At 31.7% G+C, this 22689-nt stretch overlaps 1 protein-coding gene across 2 annotated transcripts; it reads left to right on the forward strand.

Annotated features, from left to right (window-relative positions):
- The first annotated feature begins 9253 nt into the window (after window positions 1–9253).
- On the forward strand, window positions 9254–19654 carry LOC107862962 (pentatricopeptide repeat-containing protein At3g18110, chloroplastic). 2 transcript variants are annotated; one of them, XM_016708684.2, is made up of 5 exons: window positions 9254–13221; window positions 13349–13549; window positions 17557–17647; window positions 18155–19008; window positions 19195–19654. In XM_016708684.2, the coding sequence occupies exons 1-4, from the start codon at window positions 9509–9511 to the stop codon at window positions 18677–18679; spliced, it is 4530 nt and encodes a 1509-aa protein (XP_016564170.1). In that variant the 5' UTR covers window positions 9254–9508; the 3' UTR covers window positions 18680–19008; window positions 19195–19654. The 2 variants fall into 2 exon arrangements, with proteins under 2 accessions (XP_016564170.1, XP_047265487.1); XM_047409531.1 differs by having other exon boundaries at window positions 17557–17603.
- The last annotated feature ends 3035 nt before the right edge of the window (window positions 19655–22689 follow it).

Raw genomic sequence — 22689 nt, forward strand, 5'->3', positions numbered from 1 at the left:
CTGTGCGTGTCAGAATTTGTTAGACAATAAAATTTTTGAGATCGAAAAATAAATAATCGAGACAAAAAAAATATATTGCAACAATTAATTTATTGATTTCAATATGAGTTTTACAATCTCTATGAATTCTCTTATTCGCCTTTTCAAATATGAATTCAAGGGCTTAAAGCTTGATCTTTAATTTGAACTTGATTTGATGGACTTGAGAGACTTGATCTTGACTTGTGCTTGAATTCAAGGGCTTTTGAGCTTGTTCTTGAATAGTGCAGTCTTGATCTTGAATCTTGATGAACTTGATTTGAATGCTTGAGCTTTATAGAGAAATTACAACGTTTGATCCACGAGCTTTCTCTTGCTAATTGTTAAAGTTTTGGGGGTCTCCTTTTCTGAATTATGAGACCCTTATTTATAGTTGTAGGAAAGGAAGAATCATGATGAATATGGATTTCGTTTGACCAATCAGATTTAAGTGATGTGACGCCTTTTTATGGGCTTTTATTTCATGGGTCTGATGCATCATTTTGACATGTGGCATGGTCCTATTAGCTACTTTACTTGACTTGACATGCCACGTCATTTGACACATGACGCTTATTTGGGCCTCTAGAATATGACAATATCTTGGGCTTATTAAAGTGGACTCATTATTTGTAGCCCAAATCAATGGGCTAGCCCAATAAAAAAAAATCAAAAATAGCAACTATAGAGTCTTAATTGTAACTTTTATAACAACAGTGTCAAAATTACAAAAAATAGCAATATGTATTTTGTATTTCAGTAAACTGTTGCTATTTAAATACATATACAATCAGTGATTCCATTCCTAATTTAATGCTAATCTGTTTTAGTTAAATAAGGAAAAAAATTGTTCCTTAATTTATGACACGTGTTCCTTAATTTATGGCACATTTAATTTTATAGATTCCTTTACCTTATGAAACTTTTTTTTTACCACAACCATTAAATTACAACTACTAATTGAAATTCAAAAAACGTTTTCCATAATCAGCAACTCAAATCAAATTCAAAATACAGATTCAAATTCAAAAACATTTTCCTTCATGTTATTTTTTTTGTTGATCGACTAAAATTTTGAAGAAAATATTAAAAATACAATGGTCCAATTACAGGTATTGATCAACTAACTCTATTCTATTTGTGGTTTTCATAAAATTAAAGTGCGAAATTGCTAAAAAACTTGTAACAAATTGTCGCGCGATTCAAAAATTTGAGATCTTATACGACTATTATTAGTTCTCGTAAAAAATAGTTTAAGCGTTTTTTTTTTTCAATTTCAAATTTGTTCTTGTTGTTCTGTTATTTGAAAGTTGAGATGCAATTTTTATACGTTAAATTTGAATTTTAGTTTAGCATAACTAGTGTTCGACTAAAATTATTTTTCGTTTATATTCGTTTTGCAGCTTTGTATATGCGAATTAGTTGTTGTATATAGCACGTATTTGAGATTTAAACAAACTTGATTCTATTTGTGTGTTTCATAAAATAAAATTACAAAAATTACTGAAAAACATGTAACAAAATTGCGTAACAGTCGCGGAATTCAAAAATCTGAGATCATATATGAATTTTATCAGTTCTAAAAAAATGATTTGATCGAAATTCTTTTTTTAAAATTCAAAATTATTTGTGTTGTTATGTAATGTGAAAATTGAGATACAATTGTTATACGTTAAAGTTGAATTTTAGTCGATGATAACTAGTATTCGAATAAAAGATTTCTTTTCGTTGGAATTCATTTTGCTGTTTTGTATATACGAATTAGTTGTTGTATATAGTACGTATTTGATATTTAATTTTATTTTTACTATTTTTTTGTGTTCTGGAGATTGACAATGGAAAGCATACACGTTCTTGTTAAACACTCTTGTAGATGGACATATAAACAACAATATGAAGATTACATATGTTTCCAGCTATTTGTATTTATAATATACATATGCAGTACATTTATGTGTTCAATGGCAGTTTCATATGTTTTCAGTTGTATGTATTTATAATATACATATGCAGTACATTTATGTGTTCACTGACAGTTTCATATGTTTCCAACTGTATGTATTTATAATATACATATGCAGTATTTTATGTGTAAAAATCATGTATTCTTATATGTATTTTTTCAATATGCAGGACATATATTTTCATTGGCATATGGTGTACTAGATTCTGAAAATGATGCATCTTGGACTTGGTTCTTTAAGAATATGAATGAAGTATATGGTAAAAGAAAACATATGTGTGCAGTTTTCGATCGTAATGCAAGTATCATAGAAGTTATTGCTGATGTGTACAATAATGTACCACATTATGTATGTATGTGGCGTCTATGGGGTAATGTGAAAAAAAATTTAGAAAGTCACATGATGCATTGTTCGTGGTAAATCAGAAAGAGATATGTTCGAAAAAAAAATTAAAAATTATTGTAGTTCATGTGGGTTTAAAGGTCACAATATGCGTTCATGTAGGAAATACAACAAATGATAAGTTGGATGATGTTTTTAGTTAAAATACAATTGCTGAATTTTTTCATTAAGAATTATGTCATTCTAAATTTTGAACTTGTTAATTTGTAATTGTTCAAATGTTGCAATTATTTTATAGGGTTTGATTAATTTAATTTATTTATATATATATATATATATATATATATATATATATATATATATATATATATATAGACGTATTTAAAAAAAAATATATTTGCATTAGACGTAAATACAAATGCAAACTGGAATGAACATATGTATTAATCATAAATATGTATTTTTCAAAATTACAAATGCATATCGGGAAAAATATACTTTCAGACTTGTAAAAAGTATGTGTTGTTAAAAATACATATGTACACTGGAATGAACGTGTGTATTATTCATAAATACATATGACTCATAAATTTATATGAACTTCTGCATAAGAATACAATAACTATGTATAGTTCAAAAATATATGTGCAAATCTATAAAAATACATATGTGTATATAATCGTAACTGAAAAATACATATGCATTAGAAATAAATACATATGCAAAACTGGATAGAAGAAAAGTTCACAAAGACAATTACTAACATTTACATAAACTAACCATGAAAATATTGGAGTTTAAAAGATTAAACATCAACAAACTTAATATAACAGTAAAGAAACATTAACATATCATCTTTGAACATTAAAGTAACATAGGAAACTTAAGAAATATTCAAAAAATTGTTTATCCACCTAATGTTAACTATTGTAAACTTCAACAAAATAAAATACACATCAAATATCATGCACTTCAGTGTCTTCTGTTATCTCAATTTCTCGAGGATGCCTCATTGGTGCTTCATCACCACTTTGTGCCTTCACTTCTTCTTTTCTCGAACCATAATCCCACAAAAATGAAGCATATCTTGTGCGAATAAGATTTGTATCATGTATAATATTTACATGTCAAAACAGTGGTACTTGTGTATTTACAATATACATATTATATTTACATTGAAACATATACATATACAAACATTGTCATCTACTCTTTATAAACAAATACAACTGAACAAAAAAATATAAATATTAGCAGTACAAATAAGAAAATACATATGTAACAGGTAACAAATGCATTTCATATGATTCCAAGCAAACAAATTACATATGTATTTTATTTATACATAATTGTCAAAAAAATCATACTTATAAATAAAAAAGAAGAACATATCATAGTCAAATACATATCTTATCAGTAAACAAAATAAATACATATCTAACATGTACCATGTATAACATTTACATATCAAAATAGTGGTATTTATGTATTTACAATATACATATTATATTTACATTGAAACATATGCATATGTATTTCATGAATACATGAATGGTCCAAATTTAACTTACAAATAAAATATACAACTGAACATCAATTACAAACCTTATCAGTAACAAATATAAATATCTTACACATAACGTAAATACAAAATACATATCTAAAATATATTATACATAACAAAATATAATTATTATCAGTAACAAAACTATATACAAACTAAAAATCTTAGATATAACAGATGAATATCAACACATTAGCAACAAAATTCAAAAATAAACACTTTATAAAATGTATATATAAAATACACATATGAACATGTTGTCCAAAAACTATAAAATTTTATACATATCAAAATACCTCCTCCACTTTCTCTTCTTCAGATTCAAAATCAGATAAAACAGGACTTACAATTTTACTAGATTCCGCTTTTTCATCTGTCTTTCTTTTTTTCATCAATTTTTAAATTTTTGTGGATTTGGGGGATGAAGATTTTGCCAGTACTTTCCGTTTCATGATTTTCATAGTCTTTACGGGATCGTTACGCTGCTTCGATCTCAACTCTTCAATGCTAACACCTCTCTTCAACTGAACTACTATGATTTGCATGTTCTGCCATTATAGTGGAACTCTAAAAATTTCAACACACAAAACTTAAACAAAAATAAAAAACCCCAAAAAATACCACACAGAAGAATGTGGAAAAAGAACACCCCAGTAATTTTAACACACAAAAATAAAAATAAAAATAAAAACCCCCAAAAACAAAAACGTTGAAGAATGTGAAAAAAATGTCGAAAATAAATTACATATAAGAACTTATATGGAAAAGATAACATGTATTATCTGTAAAATCAACTTACCTTAATAGATTGGGACAATGTTTATCAAGAATTTAAGAGAAAAAATTCAAATTTGAAGAAATAGGTTAGTACTTTATCAGAATTTGAAGAAATAGGCTAGAAAAAATCTCAAATTTTTGAAATTTTCCCAATTCAAAACAAAACAACCCCAAATTTTTGAAATTTTTCCAATCCAAAACGCAGAAGAATATGGAAAAATAATACCAAGAAAATTTACAAAAAAAAGTTATATGAAAAAAAATAAAATGCATTAACTGTAAAATCAACTTACCTTAATAGATGGAAACAACGTTTATCAAGAATCAGAGAGAAAAAACGGAATTTGAAAAAAAAAACATCAGAAGAGAGATATTGGAGAGAATTGAAATATTTATGAATGACATGAAAATAGGGTTATGGGAAGATAAAGTGGCGTGAAAAGAGGATAGTGAAAATATATGGATAAAAGTCACGCGCTTGGTAATAAAAAAGGTAAAATATTGTTACTTTTGCTATTAGTTATAATTTTAAGAAACTATTGCTATTATTTGTAATTAATGTCTTAGGTATGCTAGTTTATGTAATTTTTTCATAAAAAAATTGATTTTAATTAAATCCATATATGTTTGGACTTAAATAATTAATCCAATTATATTAATCCGCAATATTTATTTGGAATTAATATATTTTGAATTTAATATAATCCAAATTTTATATGAATTTAAATCTTCAAAATTGCATCGCCCACACGTACTACTCCTCTTTATTATTATTATTATTATTATTATTATTATTATTATTATTATTATTACCACTACTACTATTTCGTTCTGCCCCTACTACTATTATTTGTTTATTTATTTATTTAACTTTTTATTAGTATTATTATTAGTAATAATAGTAGAAGCAATATTTTTAAGGTTGTTTGCTGCAAGATACTCCACATATTACACACTATTACAACTACTATTAATTATTATTATTACTATTCTTCTTTTTATTATTATTCTACCACTACTACATACTCCTCCTCTCTATTATTATTATTATTATTATTATTATTATTATGTAAATTAACTCTGTCTCTCTCTCTCTATCTATATGTACATATATATAATATTTAAATTTTATAAGATATAAGTTTGAAAATGTAAGAATCTATTAACTCTTCAATTATGGATTTCTTTTTATTAAGATAATAATTTTTTTAAAAAAAAGACAATGTATTTCAAATTCAAATACTTAATTTTTCAATTCAAAATTTTTATTACATATTTTTTAACTTTGTCTTAAATTGTCAGTTGACTTATCCTTGTGTTGTCACTTGACATCTTGTGATATAAATACTTACTCATTTATGTCATATTAATCCATCATTTCTATTATATAGAAGAGGTGGTTTCGACCACCTCTTGTAATTACTAAAAAACCTAATTACTTCCACTTATTATATACCATGCCTCAATATATAATAATTATATTTTTTATTGTAATAATTTAATATATTTTATTAATTTATATTAATTAACTATAACTACATATTGGAAGTGAATTTTTTTTTTTAATTTAACTATCATGTTCAAAACTAATTTGTTACCACAAATCACAATAGTTAATAACTTAAAATATTTAAAAGACATATAGAAATTTTATTGACTCGTACCAAAAAACCCTCTACTCCCACTTAATTACATATCATGCTTCAATAAATAATAATTCCATTTTTTCATCATAACGATTTAAATATTTAATATATTCTATTAATTTATATTAATTAACTATAACTACATATTGGAAGTAAATTTTTTTTATTTATTTAATTAACTATCATGTTCAAAACTAATTTGTTACCACAAATCACAATAATTAATAACTTAAAATGTTTAAAAGACATATAAAAATTTTATTGACTCTCATTATTTTAGTAATGCCACAAAAATTGAGATAAAAGAAAAAGTACTGCAAATCATTATAATTAACAACTTAAAATATTTAAAAGACATATAAAAATTTTAGTTGACTCTCAAAATTGTATCGAAGCCACATAAATTGGGACACAAGAAGTAAATATATTATTTGATATTTACGTAAAAATTATTATAAATCACAATAATTAACAAGTTAAAATACTTTTTTAAAAATAGATAAAAGTTCTATTCAACTCTCAAAATTTTATCGGTGCAACATAAATCATGATAAAATAAAAAATTATCTTAATTAATTGCAACTAAATATTTCATTATTTTAATTGACTTTTATACAAAAAATAATCTTTTTATTTATTTATTTATTTTAATAAATTTAAATTTTAAAATTATTTTTTTCTTATATAGAAATACTAATATTTAAAATTAACTATAAATTTTTAAAGTACAAAATTAATAAATTTAATTTAATAAAATAAATTTCTAATGAATATTTTCTTAGAATTTGTGTTGGGTCAATATATATCAAGTTAAAAAGAAATAAAGAAAAATATATAGTAAAATTTTATTATTGTGAAAGATAAATATAATGCACTATCCAATAATGTTTAATAATATCATATTTTGCATATGCAAATATAGTATCCCGTATTTAATTAATATACTATTTCGGTGAATTATCGATGATTACTATTGGATATGATAAAATTATATTAATTTTTATAGTAATAACATAATCAATTGCTCTTAATTAATTATTATGAGTCATCTAGGTATTAAGAAAATAAATAATATTTAATGAAAAATAAAATAAACATAAAATACAAAATTAACTCTTAATGTTTTAAATTAAATTGTTGTCTTTCAAACGATGATTTTACTATATCACTCCTTATTATAAGTCATTTATGTATTAGAAAAATAAGACTAACAAAATGATATGTCAACATAAAATATTTGATTGACTATTAAAATTATATTAGTGCCACATAAATTGAGATAAGACAGAAGAAGATATAAATCAACATATATTATTTGAAAATGAAATAAAAAGTACTGTAAATAACAATAATTAACAAAAAAAATTTTAAAAATTGACTGATTTCTATTTCAGCTGCTTCAGTCGTGATTTTACTAGATCACCCCTAATTAATTATTATGGTCATTTAAGCATTGTGCCACATAAGTTGAGATAGAAAAAATATTATAAATCATAATGATAAAAATTTAAATTATTTAAAAAATATAATTGACTGTCGTCGACACAAAATTCTGGACAAGGAGAGTAACATATATTATTCAAAAATTACATAAAAAGTATTATAAATTACAATTGTTAACAACTTAAAATATCTAAAAATAATTTAATATGTTATATATTTCAAAAAAATTAAATGAAAAATACTACAAATCACAATAATTAGCAGCTTAAGAAATTTAAAAGATATAAAATATTTGGTCGACTCTTGAAATTAGATTAATGTCACTGAAATTGGAATATAAGAAAAGTATTATAAATCACAATAATTAAAAACTTAAATTATTTTTAAAATATAATTGACTATCAATGCCACAATAATTTGGGCAAGAAAAGTAACGTATATTAATTTGAAAATTATATAAAAAATATTATAAATTATAATAGTTAACAACTTAAATTATCTAAATACCTATTAAAATAACATATGTTGAACTCATGCTAAATTTCGGATGAATTCTAGAAAACATATGCAATCATTTTATTAAAATTTTTATTTAAATATATCAAGATTGAAAAAACAAATAAATATTTTAATGTTGGGTCCGTGCTGACATGGTCATGCTCCTCTAGTTTTAATACAAATGGTGAGATAAAGTAATCCTATGAGTAACAAAAACCCATAAGGGAACATGATATAAAGTTAATCCCAAATTCTATTCCAGAATTATTACTCTAATCCAATAAACCAAATGACTCCTATAGTGTTACTGTCATTTATGTAAACTAAACTATTTTCTGGCTTGCATATAAACCAATTCGATCCAGCAGATAAAAATGATAAATTAAGAAAGGAAATACAGAAAGATTAGTTTGGAAACATACAGTAAAAAGAAGAAAATGTAGAACTAGCTTGCTGGCGGAATTTTGCTTTAACAAGAATATGCAAATCTGTGCATATATTATATCCTGGGGAATCAGTAGTAAGAGATGGGTTGGATATTGAAATCTGTCCAAAAATTCTGACGCGATGTAACACAAATCTTACCTCTACTTCAACCCAAAAGACTAGCCTGATAGGTGGAGAATTTATTTAGCATATAAATTCATAAATATTTATCTATTTTTTCAATGTGAGACAATTGATACATAACAATCGCCTCCGCTTGAGAACCAATAAACTTGTTGATCACGGTTAGCTCCTCCCTCTTGAATCCAAGCCACCACACCTGACACTCAGAGCTCCACGATGGATAGACTCTCGTTGGTCACGGCAAACCATCACTCCGAGTTACGGACCCACGCATGAAACTCTCAATGAAAACATCAATGTTATAAATCAAATGATAAAGTTCAACTCAAAAGACTAACCAAATGAATGGTAAATCCATCAAAATTTCAGAACGTGGGCATACTTGCACCAGGGAGAATTTGTCCTTGTCATTAACAAAAATTAATTGGATGAATGTCGTATATCCAAATTGTTTTTGAAGTTTTTTATCCTATGACCAAGCCAACCTCATAAACCAATGTATATCAGAAACAACCCGCCAAAAAAAAAAGGAAGAAAACTACTAACAAATAGTATCTCCTCAATTCTTGTATGACAGCAAACATACAAACAATAGAAGCCACTAGCTCTCTCTCTCTCTATCTACTAGCTCCCTATACCATGTTCCTCAACACTCTTTGAATCCCCCCATTACAATTTACTAATGTATGGCGGCGTCTACGGCTTTGCTGAGTATTACTCCGCCGCAATTCAACTCCACAGCTAAATCAAAGGTAACCCCAAAACCCTCTCTTTGTTACTGCTCTGCTACAGCCTCTACTGTTACCGAGGACCCAGGCACTAGTGCTCCCAAGAAATTTACTTATAGTAGAGCTTCTCCATCTTCCAGATGGCCCCACTTGAAATTCAACGACACCCACCAAAACCCCCTGCCCCCTCAGGATGCTGATTTTGATGTGGAAAGTGATGGGAAGATGGGTTATTATGAGAAGGAGTCTTTGAACTCAAATGGGTTTCGAGGGAATGATGAAACTCAACAGGTTTTGGGTAGACCCAGTAGAAATTCTCGGCCCTCCCATTTATCCGTTGCCGTTCCGTCGTTAAAAGATGCTGATTTTGAGGTGGAAAGTGATGGGAAGATGGGTTATTATGAAAAGGAGTCTTTGAACTCAAATGGTTTCCGAGGGAATGATGAAACACAAGAGGTTTTGGGCAGACCAAGTAGGACTAAGGCGAAGAAAATGACGAAACTAGCACTCAAGAGGGCGAAAGATTGGCGTCAGAGGGTTCAGTTTTTGACTGACAAGATATTGGGGTTGAAATCTGAGGAGTTTGTAGCTGATGTGCTTGATGAAAAGATGGTCCAAATGACTCCTACTGATTTTTGTTTTGTGGTGAAATGGGTTGGTCAGTCCAGTTGGCAAAGGGCATTGGAGGTTTATGAATGGTTGAATCTTAGAAATTGGTACTCTCCCAATGCTAGAATGCTTGCGACGATTCTTGCGGTGTTGGGCAAGGCTAATCAGGAAGCATTGGCTGTGGAGATATTTATGCGGGCGGAGCAAAATGTTGGGAACACAGTTCAAGTGTATAATTCAATGATGGGTGTTTATGCGCGAAATGGGAGGTTTAACAGGGTTCAACAGTTGCTTGATTTGATGCATGAGCGCGGGCTTGAGCCAGATCTTGTGAGTTTTAATACTTTGATTAATGCACGTCTCAAATCAGGCCCTATGACACCAAACTTGGCAATTGAACTTCTTAATGAAGTAAGGAGTTCGGGCGTTCAACCTGACATAATAACTTATAACACTCTGATTAGTGCTTGTTCACGCGAATCAAATGTTGAGGAAGCTGTAAAAGTTTTTAATGATATGGAAAGTCATCGATGCCAACCTGATTTGTGGACGTATAATGCTATGATTTCAGTTTTCGGGAGATGTGGAATGGATGGTGAGGCTGCAAGACTGTTCAATGAACTGGAGGCAAATGGCTTTTATCCAGATGCAGTGACATATAATTCACTGCTCCATGCATTTGCAAGGCAGGGGAATATTGAAAAGGTTAGGGAAATCTGTGAAGAGATGGTGAACATGGGTTTTGGAAAGGACGAAATGACTTATAATACCATCATTGACATGTATGGGAAGCAGGGTCGGCATGACCTTGCATTGCAAGTCTATAATGACATGACGTCTTCTGGACGAAGCCCTGATGTAGTTACATACACTATTCTTATTGACTCATTAGGGAAAGACAATAAAATGGCAGAGGCTTCAAAAGTGATGTCTGAGATGCTAAATGCAGGGATAAAGCCAACAGTGAGAACTTACAGTGCCTTGATTTGTGGTTATGCAAAGGCAGGGAAGTGGGTTGACGCAGAAGATATGTTCGACTGCATGGTGCGTTCTGGAATTAAACCAGACCACTTGGCATACACAGTGATGCTGGACATGACTCTGAGATCTGGTGAGACCAAGAAAGCGATGCTATTGTATCGTGACATGGTACGCAATGGATTTGCTCCTGATCTTGCTCTATACGAATTCATGCTCCGAGCTCTTGGAAGAGAAAATGAAGAAGAAAATATCCAGGTTGTGATTAAGGACTTGAAAGAATTGGGTAATTTGAGTCTGCAATCCACTTCATCTCTACTTATTAAGGGTGAATGCTATGAATTTGCAGCCAACATGTTGAGGTTAGCTGTGAAAGAGGGTTCTGAGTTTAATCATGATGACCTGTTGTCTATTTTGGGTTTTTACAGTTCATCTGGGAAGATCTCAGAAGCTATAGAATTGCTAAATTTTGTGAAGGAGCGTGATTCCAGGTCAATGAAACTTATAAATGATGCCTCGATAATTATTAACTGCAAAGCTCAAAATTTGAATGCTGCTTTGGATGAATACCGCGAAACAGGCGAAAGTGACTCATATAGTTTCAGTTTTTCTGTGTATGAATCACTCATCAAGTGTTGCAACGAGGCTGAACTGTTTTCTGAAGCTGCTCAGATATTTTCTGATATGAGGGCCAGGGGTGTAGAACCTTCGCGGGATATTTGCGGTATAATGGCTGTGATTTACTGCAAGATGGATTTTCCAGAAACAGCACATTATTTGATTGATCAGTTGGAAGCAAATGGTGTGCCCCTTGGGGACATCTCATTTCATGTAAGTCTTATTGAGGCATATGGTAAGCTGAAAGTAGTTGAAAAGGCAGAGAGCGTGGTGGCATCTATAGAACATCGGTATGGTGTTGTGGGAAGGACGGCTTGGAATGCATTAATACAAGCTTATGCTTTAAGTGGTTTCTATGAGAAAGCTAGAGCTGTTTTCAATACCATGATGAGAAATGGTCCATCCCCTACGGTGGATACCATAAACAATCTCATCCAAGCATTAATTGTTGATGGTAGATTAAACGAGCTGTATGTTCTGATTCAGGAACTACAAGATATGGGTTTTAAGATTAGTAAGAGTTCCATTCTTTTGATGCTTGAGGCATTTGCACAAGCTGGTAACATATTTGAAGTGAAGAAAATTTACCACGGAATGAGGGCCGCCGGATATTTACCTACCATACATCTTTACAGAGTTATGATTGGGTTACTGTCCAGGACTAAACAAGTGAGGGATGCTGAAGCCATGCTTTCTGAAATGGAGGAAGCTGGATTCAAGCCAGATCTTTCAATATGGAATTCAATGCTCCAGTTATATAGTAGAATTGAAGATTTTAAGAAAACAGTGCACATATACCAGAGAATTCAAGAAGCTGGACTCAAACCAGATGTTGATACTTACAATACCTTGATAATAATGTACTGTAGAGATCGTAGACCTCATGAAGCTTTTTCATTAGTGCATGAGATGAAAAGGCTGGGTCTATCTCCTGCGAAAGACACTTATAAGAGCCTGATTGCTGCATTTTGTAAGGAGCTGATGCTGGAACAAGCTGAGGAACTCTTTGAAAACCTGAGGTCGGAAGGACATAACCTCGATCGCTCTTTTTATCACTTAATGATGAAAATGTATAGAAGCTCTGAAAATCATTCCGAGGCTGAAAAGCTAATAGAGAAGATGAAGGAATCAGGGATCGAACCATCTGATGCTACGATGCATTTGCTGATGACTTCATATGGTTCTTCAGGCCATCCAATGGAAGCTGAGAAAGTGCTGAATAGTCTAAAGTCAAATGGTGTAAATCTCAGTACTCTACAATATGGTTCTGTTATTGATGCTTATCTCAAGAGCAGAGATTACGATACTGGCCTTTTGAAGCTTAAGGAGATGATTAGGGAAGGTCTAGAACCAGATCACAGGATATGGACTTGTTTTATCCGAGCCGCTAGTTTATGCGAATACATTACTGAAGCCAAAACTCTTCTAAATGCTGTCGCTGATGCTGGTTTTAATCTTCCTATCAGGCACAGTTTGAATTTGATTTTCTTTTCTCTTTTCAGAAACTTCTATTTGTGGCTGTCTTTTCAGGGATGAGTTTGCTGTATTGTTCCGTTTTCTCACTTCAACTAACTGTTTGTCTCATATATGCAGGTTTCTAACAGAGAATTCAGAGTCTCTGGTGTTGGACTTAGACCTCTACCTGGAGCAAATTGAAGTTGCAGAGGATAAAGCAGCATTGAATTTTGTAAATGCTTTGGAAGACCTATTATGGGCTTTTGAACTCCGGGCCACAGCCTCATGGGTTTTTCAGCTGGCTATTAAAAGGAGCATTTACCATAATGATATTTTCAGGTACATTGACTTGGCTTGCAACATAATAGGCAAAATTATACTTGTAATCGTGGTGTATTTGATGTATAGATTTGATATTCCACTTTTAGGAACTACATGGAATCTGAAAACCACTTGAGTTTATTCTTTCTGTTATTTCTCTTTTATATATATATATATATATATATATATTATGGAATACACAGAGATCTTCCAGATAAAATATGATTTGATTTATACCTCTTACTTGTGCGTAATTGTTTCTTTGAAAGATTAAGATGCCAGTTTCCATGTCTTCCCTTTTCCTGAAGGCCTTTAGAAGTTGTCTTGAAATCAGACTAAAACTCCTGTTGGAACTGCGGCTGTAGGCCAATGATTGGATAAGGGTTTCTTAGGTAGCCATTGCCCCCCCCCCACCTCATTGGTTTTTTTTTTGGGGGGGTGTCTCTAATTGCAGCTTTTCATTTGGGTTATTGCACATAATCATATGTGGAAGTGGAACTGCTGGAGTACACACACTGTAACTGCTACCATTTACCTACTACATTGAACAACTCCTGCGCTACAACTTGACCATTTTTTCTCCTTTTTCCAGTGTCTACAACACAATCCTTTCGATTTCGATTTAGATACTAGTAGGTAAAACTATGGGGACTAAAGTTATGTGCTATAGACAAAGCGCCTGGTCCTGATGGTTTTACAATGGGATTCTATCTAAAGTGCTTGGAGGTTATTAAAAAAGACATTATGGAGGCTTTTCACAACTTTCACTCAAGTGAAATTTTTGAAAAAAGTTTCAATGCAGCTTACATTGCTTTGATTCCTAAGAAGACAGGAGCTAAGGAACTCAAAGATTTCAGACCCATAAGTTTGATTGGTAGCTTTTACAAGCTAATATCGAAGGTGTTAACGGAAAGGTTGAAGAGAGTGGTGGATAAATTGGTGGACAAACAATAGATGGCGTTTATCCAAGGCAAACAGATAATTGATGTGGTGCTTATTGCTAATGAAGCGATTGACTCTAGAACTGCACAAGGAAAATCCGGTATAGCATGCAAACTTGATATAGAAAAAGCCTATGACCACGTGAATTGGGAATTCATCCGTAGTATGCTGAGACAAATGGGCTTTGGGGAGTAATGGATCTACTGGATCAAGTTTTGCATAACTACTGGGAAATTTTCTGTTCTCATTAATTGGTCTCCTGAAGGTTTTTTCAATGCAAATAGAGGAATAAGACAAGGGGATCCTCTATCACGTTTTCTTTTCATCATAGCAATGGAAGGACTCAACAACATGTTGAATATTGCTAAGGCAGAAGGAAGTATACACGGTTTTGAAGTTAGCAATGTGGTTGGTAGAAGCGTAGAGATCACGCATTTGCAGTATGCGGATGACACCTTAATTTTTTGTCGTGCTGAAGAGGAACAGTTGTTAATTCTAAGACTAATCCTAGTCTATTTTGAGGCTATATCTGGTCTCCACATTAACTGGAACAAGGGTCACTTATATCTAATTAATGTGGTTCCTGATATGGATCACTTGTCTTTGATCCTAGGAGGAGTGGTAGGCACACTACCTTCAATCTACTTGGGAATGCCATTGGGTGCAAAGTCTAGATCCATAGACATTTGGAACCCAATTCTAGAGAAATGTAAGAAAAAGCTAGCTGGATGGAGAACACAATACTTATCAATGGGAGGGAGATTGACTTTGATAAACTCTGTGCTAGATGCCCTACCTACATATATGCTTTCCATCTTTCATATACCTCAATCAGTTGCTCAGAGGTTGGACAAAATCAAAAGGAATTTTCTATGGCAGGGGAACAAGGAAAGCAAATGCTTTCATCTGGTCAAATGGAAGAATATCATTAGAAGTAAAAAACATGGAGGTTTAGGAATCAAAAACCTTAAGATCCAAAGTACAGTTCTTAAGGTTAAGTGGCTATGGAGATACCAGCAGAAGAATCAGTCTCTGTGGTGTAAAGTCATCAAGAGTAAGTATGAGAAGCTCAATAAATGAGTAACAAAAGAGGTACACACTCCATATGGTGTTAGCTTCTGGAGGTTTATTAGAGTGTTTTGGCCATTCTTAAGTAGCCATTCAACTATTAAGGTGCAAAATGGGAGCAAAACTAGCTTCTGGATTGACAAATGGTTGGGTCCTGAGAGCCTTAAAGATCTTTTTCCAGATATTTTTGCGTTGGCTCAAGACCAACAAAAGACGGTTGTTGAAATATGGACACAACGAGGGTGGGATCTGATTTTGAGAAGAAATCTTAATGACTGGGAAATTCCCAGAATGATTGAACTTTATAAACTTTTGGAGAACTTTCAAGGTTTGAAAAGAGGAGAAGATTATTTATGGTGGCAAGGGTATGGTAAAGGCACATACAAGGTAAAAGATGGATACAAGCAAGCAAACCAATATGATGATCAGTGCCTCAAATGGCCATGGAAGCATATCTGGAAAACCAAAGTGCCTCACAAAGTGGCATGTTTCACTTGGCTTCTGGCCAATGAGGCAGTCCTAACCTTGGACAATGTCTCCAAGAGGGGAATCTCTTTATGCAATAGGTGTTCTTTATGTGGAAAAGATGCAGAGACTGTTAGATATCTTTTCCTGCATTGTAGATTCACTAACCAGTTGTGGCAAATTTTCCTAAATCTCATAGGCATTTCTTGGACTATGCCTAGCAAGATTGATGATACTCTGTTTAGTTGGGATGAGGGATGAGGCTGGTTTCGGAGCTAGAGACAGAAGCAGATGGAGGATGATTCCGGCCTGTATTTGGTGGACTACATGGAGAGAGGGAAATGAGAGTTGTTTTGAGAATAGGAGCAACAACTTACAGGAGGTCAAACTTAAATGTATTTTGTTGTTCTCTTTTTGGTGTACAAATGTGTACTCTAATAAGACTGAATCAATTCTAGATGTTTTAGGATCCATCTAGAGTAGGTTTTGCTCTGGGGAAGATCATACTCCCTTTTGTTTGTTTGTAAATATGATTTTCTTCAGTACTTGGGTAGTACTGCTTTAATACAAATTTTACCAGTTCCAAAAAAAAACAAAAAACTATGGGGATACGAAATCTATCTTGCAATGGTTAAGTATACAATACGTCAATACCAGCTTGCATATGGTGGACAGTTTGAAAAGTGAAGAACCTAGGATGTTTTAAAGATACAAGCAACTCCATCCAAGGATAAAGCCAACAACACCTTTTTGTTTTATTTTTGGTGTAAATGGAACTTGTAAATGAGGCAGAATCAGTCCAAGAGATGCTAGAATCCCTACATGTTTAGAGAGGGATATCCTTTTGCTCCTCTTTACAGATGCTCCAGCACCTTCATAGTTCGTAGTGCTGTTATTAATGATACCTTACCATTTAAAAAAGGACGTGAAGTTTTAGAGCATTTAAAATTGTACGTTATTTCTCTTATTAAGAAGAGTTGTCGTTATTTTCTGTTTCCAGTGCTCCAAACTTCAGGTATTTCGTTTTCTTTGTTTCTAGCTGATGGTCACTCTTTTGTTGTTTTTGACTCTTTTTTATTAGGATAGAATTCAACTTCTATGTTTTTTGCTTCTACTGGACTACTCTATGCATCCCCTTTTCGTACTGTTGGACGCACCACCATTTTCTACTGAATTGGAAAATTTATATGGACTGAATGACAATCTTAAGACAAACAAATTTCTTTCCTTGCTACGGCTCCTTAACTTGATAGGGGAAATAGAGCATAGCAAATCCTTCTTTCTTTCACTAGTAGGTTACTAGATTCCTTCGAATTCTCTCACGCAAGGACTTGGAGAGATCAGAGTTACCATTTTTGTCTCTCCGTTGAAGACCCTTTTAAAATTGTTGCTTGTGAATGCTGCATCAAAACTAAGATCAAGGAAGGTCCTCTTAAATCTTTACATGGACATCAAGATTGTGACATGCATTTCATGACAATCTATTATTTGAAACTTCACTATTTTTGCATTTTTATCTAATGTCTTTTGATGTTCACCTTATTCTGCAGAGTGGCTGACAAGGATTGGGGGGCCGACTTCAGGAAATTGTCTGCCGGTGCGGCTCTTGTTGGTCTCACATTATGGCTTGACCATATGCAGGCAAAGTTTTCCTTTAAAAGCTTTGTTGCCATGACCATATCCCAAAGGAAGAAAACATTTTCAAGCTCTTTAAAGATCCATATTTTCTATATAAACATTCTTTTTCAATTTGGAGTGCTATGAACTAGCTCCTCTCTGCCCATTTCTAATGACGAGTTCAAAAGAAAATTGCTTAATATGCAGCATCATAAAACTTGGGTTGTGATTAAATCCACTGATCTTATCAGCCAATCCCCACAGCTTATATCTAACAAACTTGAGGTTGATAGAATTCCTTTTTTGTTCTCTGAGGGGATAAGTCAAATCCCTGTTGCAATATAGTTGTAGCATAGCTTAATAAGCTAGCAAATATTTCGTTATTTATGTCCATGTTTGATATATTTGTTCTGCCTTGTTTTTGTTGTGTTGATTTCTAAGATCCTTTTGATAACTTTTCCGTTGTTGTCAAAGTTTTGTTAAGGTTGCTCAAAGTGAACAGAGCTTGACATAATCTTACTGTTTGTGCAGGATGCATCCTTGGAGGGCTTTCCTGAATCTCCAAAATCCGTTGTACTTATTACTGGTAAATCTGAATATAACAAAGTTTCTTTAAATAGTACAGTGAAGGCATACCTTTGGGAAATGGGTTCTCCATTTCTACCTTGTAAAACTCGGACTGGAATACTTGTTGCAAAAGCTCATTCCTTAAGAATGTGGTTGAAGGATTCCCCATTTTGCTTAGATCTAGAGTTGAAAAATAGGCTTAGCCTTCCGGAGATGAACTCAATGCAGCTTATTGAAGGATGTTTTATTAGACGTGGCCTTGTTCCAGCTTTCAAGGACATTAATGAAAAGCTTGGGCCAGTAAACCCGAGGAAGTTTGCGAGGCTTGCTTTGCTGTCAAATGAGAAGAGGGAGAAAGTCATTCAAGCTGACATTGAGGGGAGAAGGGAAAAGTTAGCCAAGTTGGAGAGTACTGCTGTCGCAAAGAGGAAGAATACAAAAAGCTTCAGGATGAACAAATTTGTCAGGGTGTCCGGTCCTGCAAAATGATGGCTTTGCCTGAGGAGTTGATGCTCTTGTTCTCTGCAGGATCAGAAGCTCCATAAATCCCGTGTGCTATAGCATGTAATGTTCAGAATGTAGTCTGAGAAACATTCTTTCTCAGGAGAACGGTGTAAATAGCTGACTGAGGAGAAGCATGGGAGGTGTCAGCTCACGTCAAATGCAAGTTTGATCAAGAGGAGATCACAAAACTTCAAACAATTCCAGAGTTGCAAGGGAATTTCAATCTCAAAGCTAACCGAATCATATAGCAATTTTTGCTTCAGACGTTTTCTGTTGCTGTCTGATTAATTAAACAATGTCTGGAACGCCTCTCAGTAAGTTACCCACTGATTCAACTCCCTCCCCCGCCCCAGCCCCCGATCCTTCAAATATAATCACGATAATCTTCTTCAACGAAGACCTCCCATTTCATCATTGTTATATATTACATACATTCAAACTTTGCTTCCATGTGTTCTGCAAAATTTTAGTTCACTTGATTGATTTGCTTTTACTTGCAGAGATACTTTTACCTAAGTTATCCGTGCAGTTCCCATTGACGAGGTCCAAGACACATACGTGGCCCGTAAGTATTGGTTGTCAACCTGATAGAAATATCGAGCCCATGAGAGTCTTTCCCATGTTTAAGTTTGAATTGGAGGAACATTCGAAGCCTCCAGGGCATGAGCGCAAGGAGTTTGCGCTTGCTTGTAAGTTATTAGCTCTCTACCTAATCATGCTCTACCTTACTACATGCAACGGTTGCAATGTGAAGTCCCCGTGTTATCGGTGTAAGCATGCCATGTACCTGCAGCCTGTGAGTTGTTCTTGGAGATAGAAAGTAGAATCAAATGTTTCATGTATTGTTCATATGTAAAACAGTCCCCTTTTATATGGGTCAAAGAGAAGCAAACCTTGAAAGGAAATGTTCTCTTAATTATTTGCATTCATCTTAGGGAGAAAGAAATGCATGTTTTTCCACTCTCTTTTTCCCTCTCCATACTCTCGCCATCTTGCATTCATCTGGTAAAGTTGTTGTCATGTGATCAGAAAGAAAGGTCATGGGTTCAAGCTTGGAAACAGCCTCTGGCAGAAAAGTAAGGTAAGATTGCGTACAATACACCCTGATGGTGGGGCAATTTCTCGGACCCTGCGCATAACGGGAGCTTTAGTGTACCGGGCTGCCCTTTGTACTCTCATCAGCTTTTGTGACCCAAAAAAAAAAAGTTGTTTTAAGGTACCATACCAATTTTCTCAACAAAAATTTAAGACATAATTTTAGAGACCTTCCTTCAAGTTTGATTCAGTTTACTAATATCACTCACGATTTTGCAATGTTATGTTTACCTTTTTTTAATATTTTTTGTGTAAACAATACTTTTAACTAATTTATTTTTTCAACTAAAAAAGTGATGAGATTAATTTGCCCTTTCTAATATAATCTGTTGCTTGCTTAGTTTTGCTAACATATTATCTGAAAAATCTTTAAAATAAAAACGTAATGCATAGGCTACCCTATTTCTGTTTCATTTTGCAAGGACCTGAAGATTTCAAGTGTCAGGGAGATGCCCAATTTGATGTCATTAATTTTGTTCATACGGAGATTTTTCAGAAAAAAAATGTAAAATTATTAATTAAGAACAAATATCATACTATTATAATTTTTTTGAAATCAACAACAAATATGTTCGGAAAAATGTTGCTCTCCTGTTTCAAAATAGTTGGCATAATTAATTTGACACTCTCTTTAAGAAAATATTTATTAGAAATTTATTTTGTCAAATTAGTCTTATTAATTATGTTTTGCTGATATAAATATGAGTATATATACTTTCTTAGTCATTTAATGATAAGAATAGGATTGAAAGACATAATAATATCCTCTTAATTTCATGAATAAGATAATTAAATTAAAATAAATATTTTTTGAGAAAAGAATCAAATATTTTGAAATAAAAGAAACAATAACAAATAAAATTAATGTTACAAAGCTAAAATGATAGAAGTCTATGATACTATCGCAAATTTCAATTCTGAGTACAATCAAAATTAGGGCCTCAATAAATGTCAGATACAGTGAACGTTTTTTCTTTATTTGTGAGTCGAATCATTCGCACTCACATAAGCAAAACCATGGATAATTAAAAATATTTTATGAGATTATTTTATTTTATTTTTTATATAAGATAATAATTTTATTAGTTTTGTATGAGTAATGAAACAAATGATTTTTAAATTAACTAATATGCAAATCAAACATGAGATAAAATTAATTTAAATTTTTTACTCTTATTCCACTTATCAAATGAGTATATTTATGAAGATCCAATTATGAGATACAAAACATTTATGTAGCTATTTTTACTGGCTCTATCAACTTATTAGTCGTCACTAAAGGTGTGTTTGATAAGGAAAAAAGTATTTTAAACTTTGTTATGTTTCGTTGATCAAAACTTTTAGATAATATTTCTTTAGAAAAACAAAATCTTTACTAATGAGAAATGTCTATTCTAATTAAAATAGAAATAGTAAATTCTACAAATGATATTCTACATTGACAATATCATCCTTATTCATCTTCAACACACTTCATCTTCATCCCAACTTCCCTAACCCCATTAGCACCACGCTACCCCAACTCTTACCTTTCATAATACTACTATAATATTTTTTATTTATATATGTACAAACACAAAAATTTTCAAAATATATATATTTATACTTCTTCTCCTAAAAACATTTTTCAAGAATTTTTACTTTTTTTTTTCAATCCAATCACAAATATCTCATAGTATCAAAGAGGGGGAAATACTGGCCTCAGGAGGCAAGACCTAGTAAATAAAGCAAGAGGTCTACCATTCAAGGTTGTAATGCAATAAATATGATTCCCTTATTTTAATTAAAAAAAAAATTAAAAATTACACAAATACACAACTTATATTTTTAATATTACAAAAAATCTCAACTCCCTAAACATATTACAAAAATCCCAACATATACACAGAATTTTATGTATATGTCGGCTATGTTATGTATATTAATAGGGAGAGAGAGTAAAGTAATTAAAAAAATGAGAGAGTGTAATTAGTTCCAAAAGAATTGGTATTTATGTTATTTATACTTAAAAAATTTCAATTTAAATATTAAATAAGAAAAGTTATTATAAAAAAAATAATTTTCTTTTGAATGGATTTTACACTTACATGGACATAATTAATCCTCTAAATGACATATGGTTGAAAAGGAACAAAAAGCAACTGGTCGAATTTGCCCTTTTTAGGCAATTTCATCAACAACTATCTAACTTACTCCCTCCCTCCCAAATTATGTGTCGCTATTTTCTTTTTGATCCCTCCCAAAAAGAATATCATTTTTTCTTATTTGATAAGTTTTTAAAAATATAATTACAATTTTACCCTTAGTGGTCCCACTTAATTTTAAATACTATTACTCCTTTTTTTATTTGTTTTTTCAATTAAAAGTGGTCTCACTCGATTTTAAATACTTACTCCTTTTTTTAAGAAGGGTAATTTTGTAACTTTAACAAAGTCAATACTTATTTCTTAAATATCGTGTCCAGTCAAATGGCGACACATAATTTGGGACGGAGAGAGTATTAAATTTATTTGGGATTATCACTATTAATACTACTTATAGTATTTTTTTTTAAATTCAACTAAAAGATATCATTGAAGTTATAGATAAATAGAGAATTCGAACGTTACGTGCAACTTTGTAAAAGCAACCGGCCTAATTGTTAATGATATAAATGGAATTAGAAAGAGTTGACCAATTATATGATACTACATTATTGAGTAATATTATTATTATCAAATGATGTAAATAACATCATAACTATATGAAGATTAATTAGTGATCGTTATGGACGGTTTCTCATTGACTTATTATTCGTTCTGTTTAAAGTATTAGTAATAGGATGTGTTAAAATGCTTTTTAAAAATTATTTTTATATTTTCCTATATTTGATTGGTGAAGATCTTTAGAAAACATTATTT

The sequence above is a fragment of the Capsicum annuum genome, chromosome 3 (genome assembly GCF_002878395.1).
Source record: "Capsicum annuum cultivar UCD-10X-F1 chromosome 3, UCD10Xv1.1, whole genome shotgun sequence".
Taxonomy (NCBI): domain Eukaryota; kingdom Viridiplantae; phylum Streptophyta; class Magnoliopsida; order Solanales; family Solanaceae; genus Capsicum; species Capsicum annuum.

Bases quoted from the DNA above. Each gene is read 5' to 3' on its own strand.
- LOC107862962 (XM_016708684.2), top strand. From the start codon at position 9,509: ATGGCGGCGTCTACGGCTTTGCTGAGTATTACTCCGCCGCAATTCAAC. The intron at 13,550-17,556 runs GTACATTGACTT...CTTATTCTGCAG, and splicing joins TACCATAATGATATTTTCAG to AGTGGCTGACAAGGATTGGG. The intron at 17,648-18,154 runs GCAAAGTTTTCC...CTGTTTGTGCAG, and splicing joins TATGGCTTGACCATATGCAG to GATGCATCCTTGGAGGGCTT.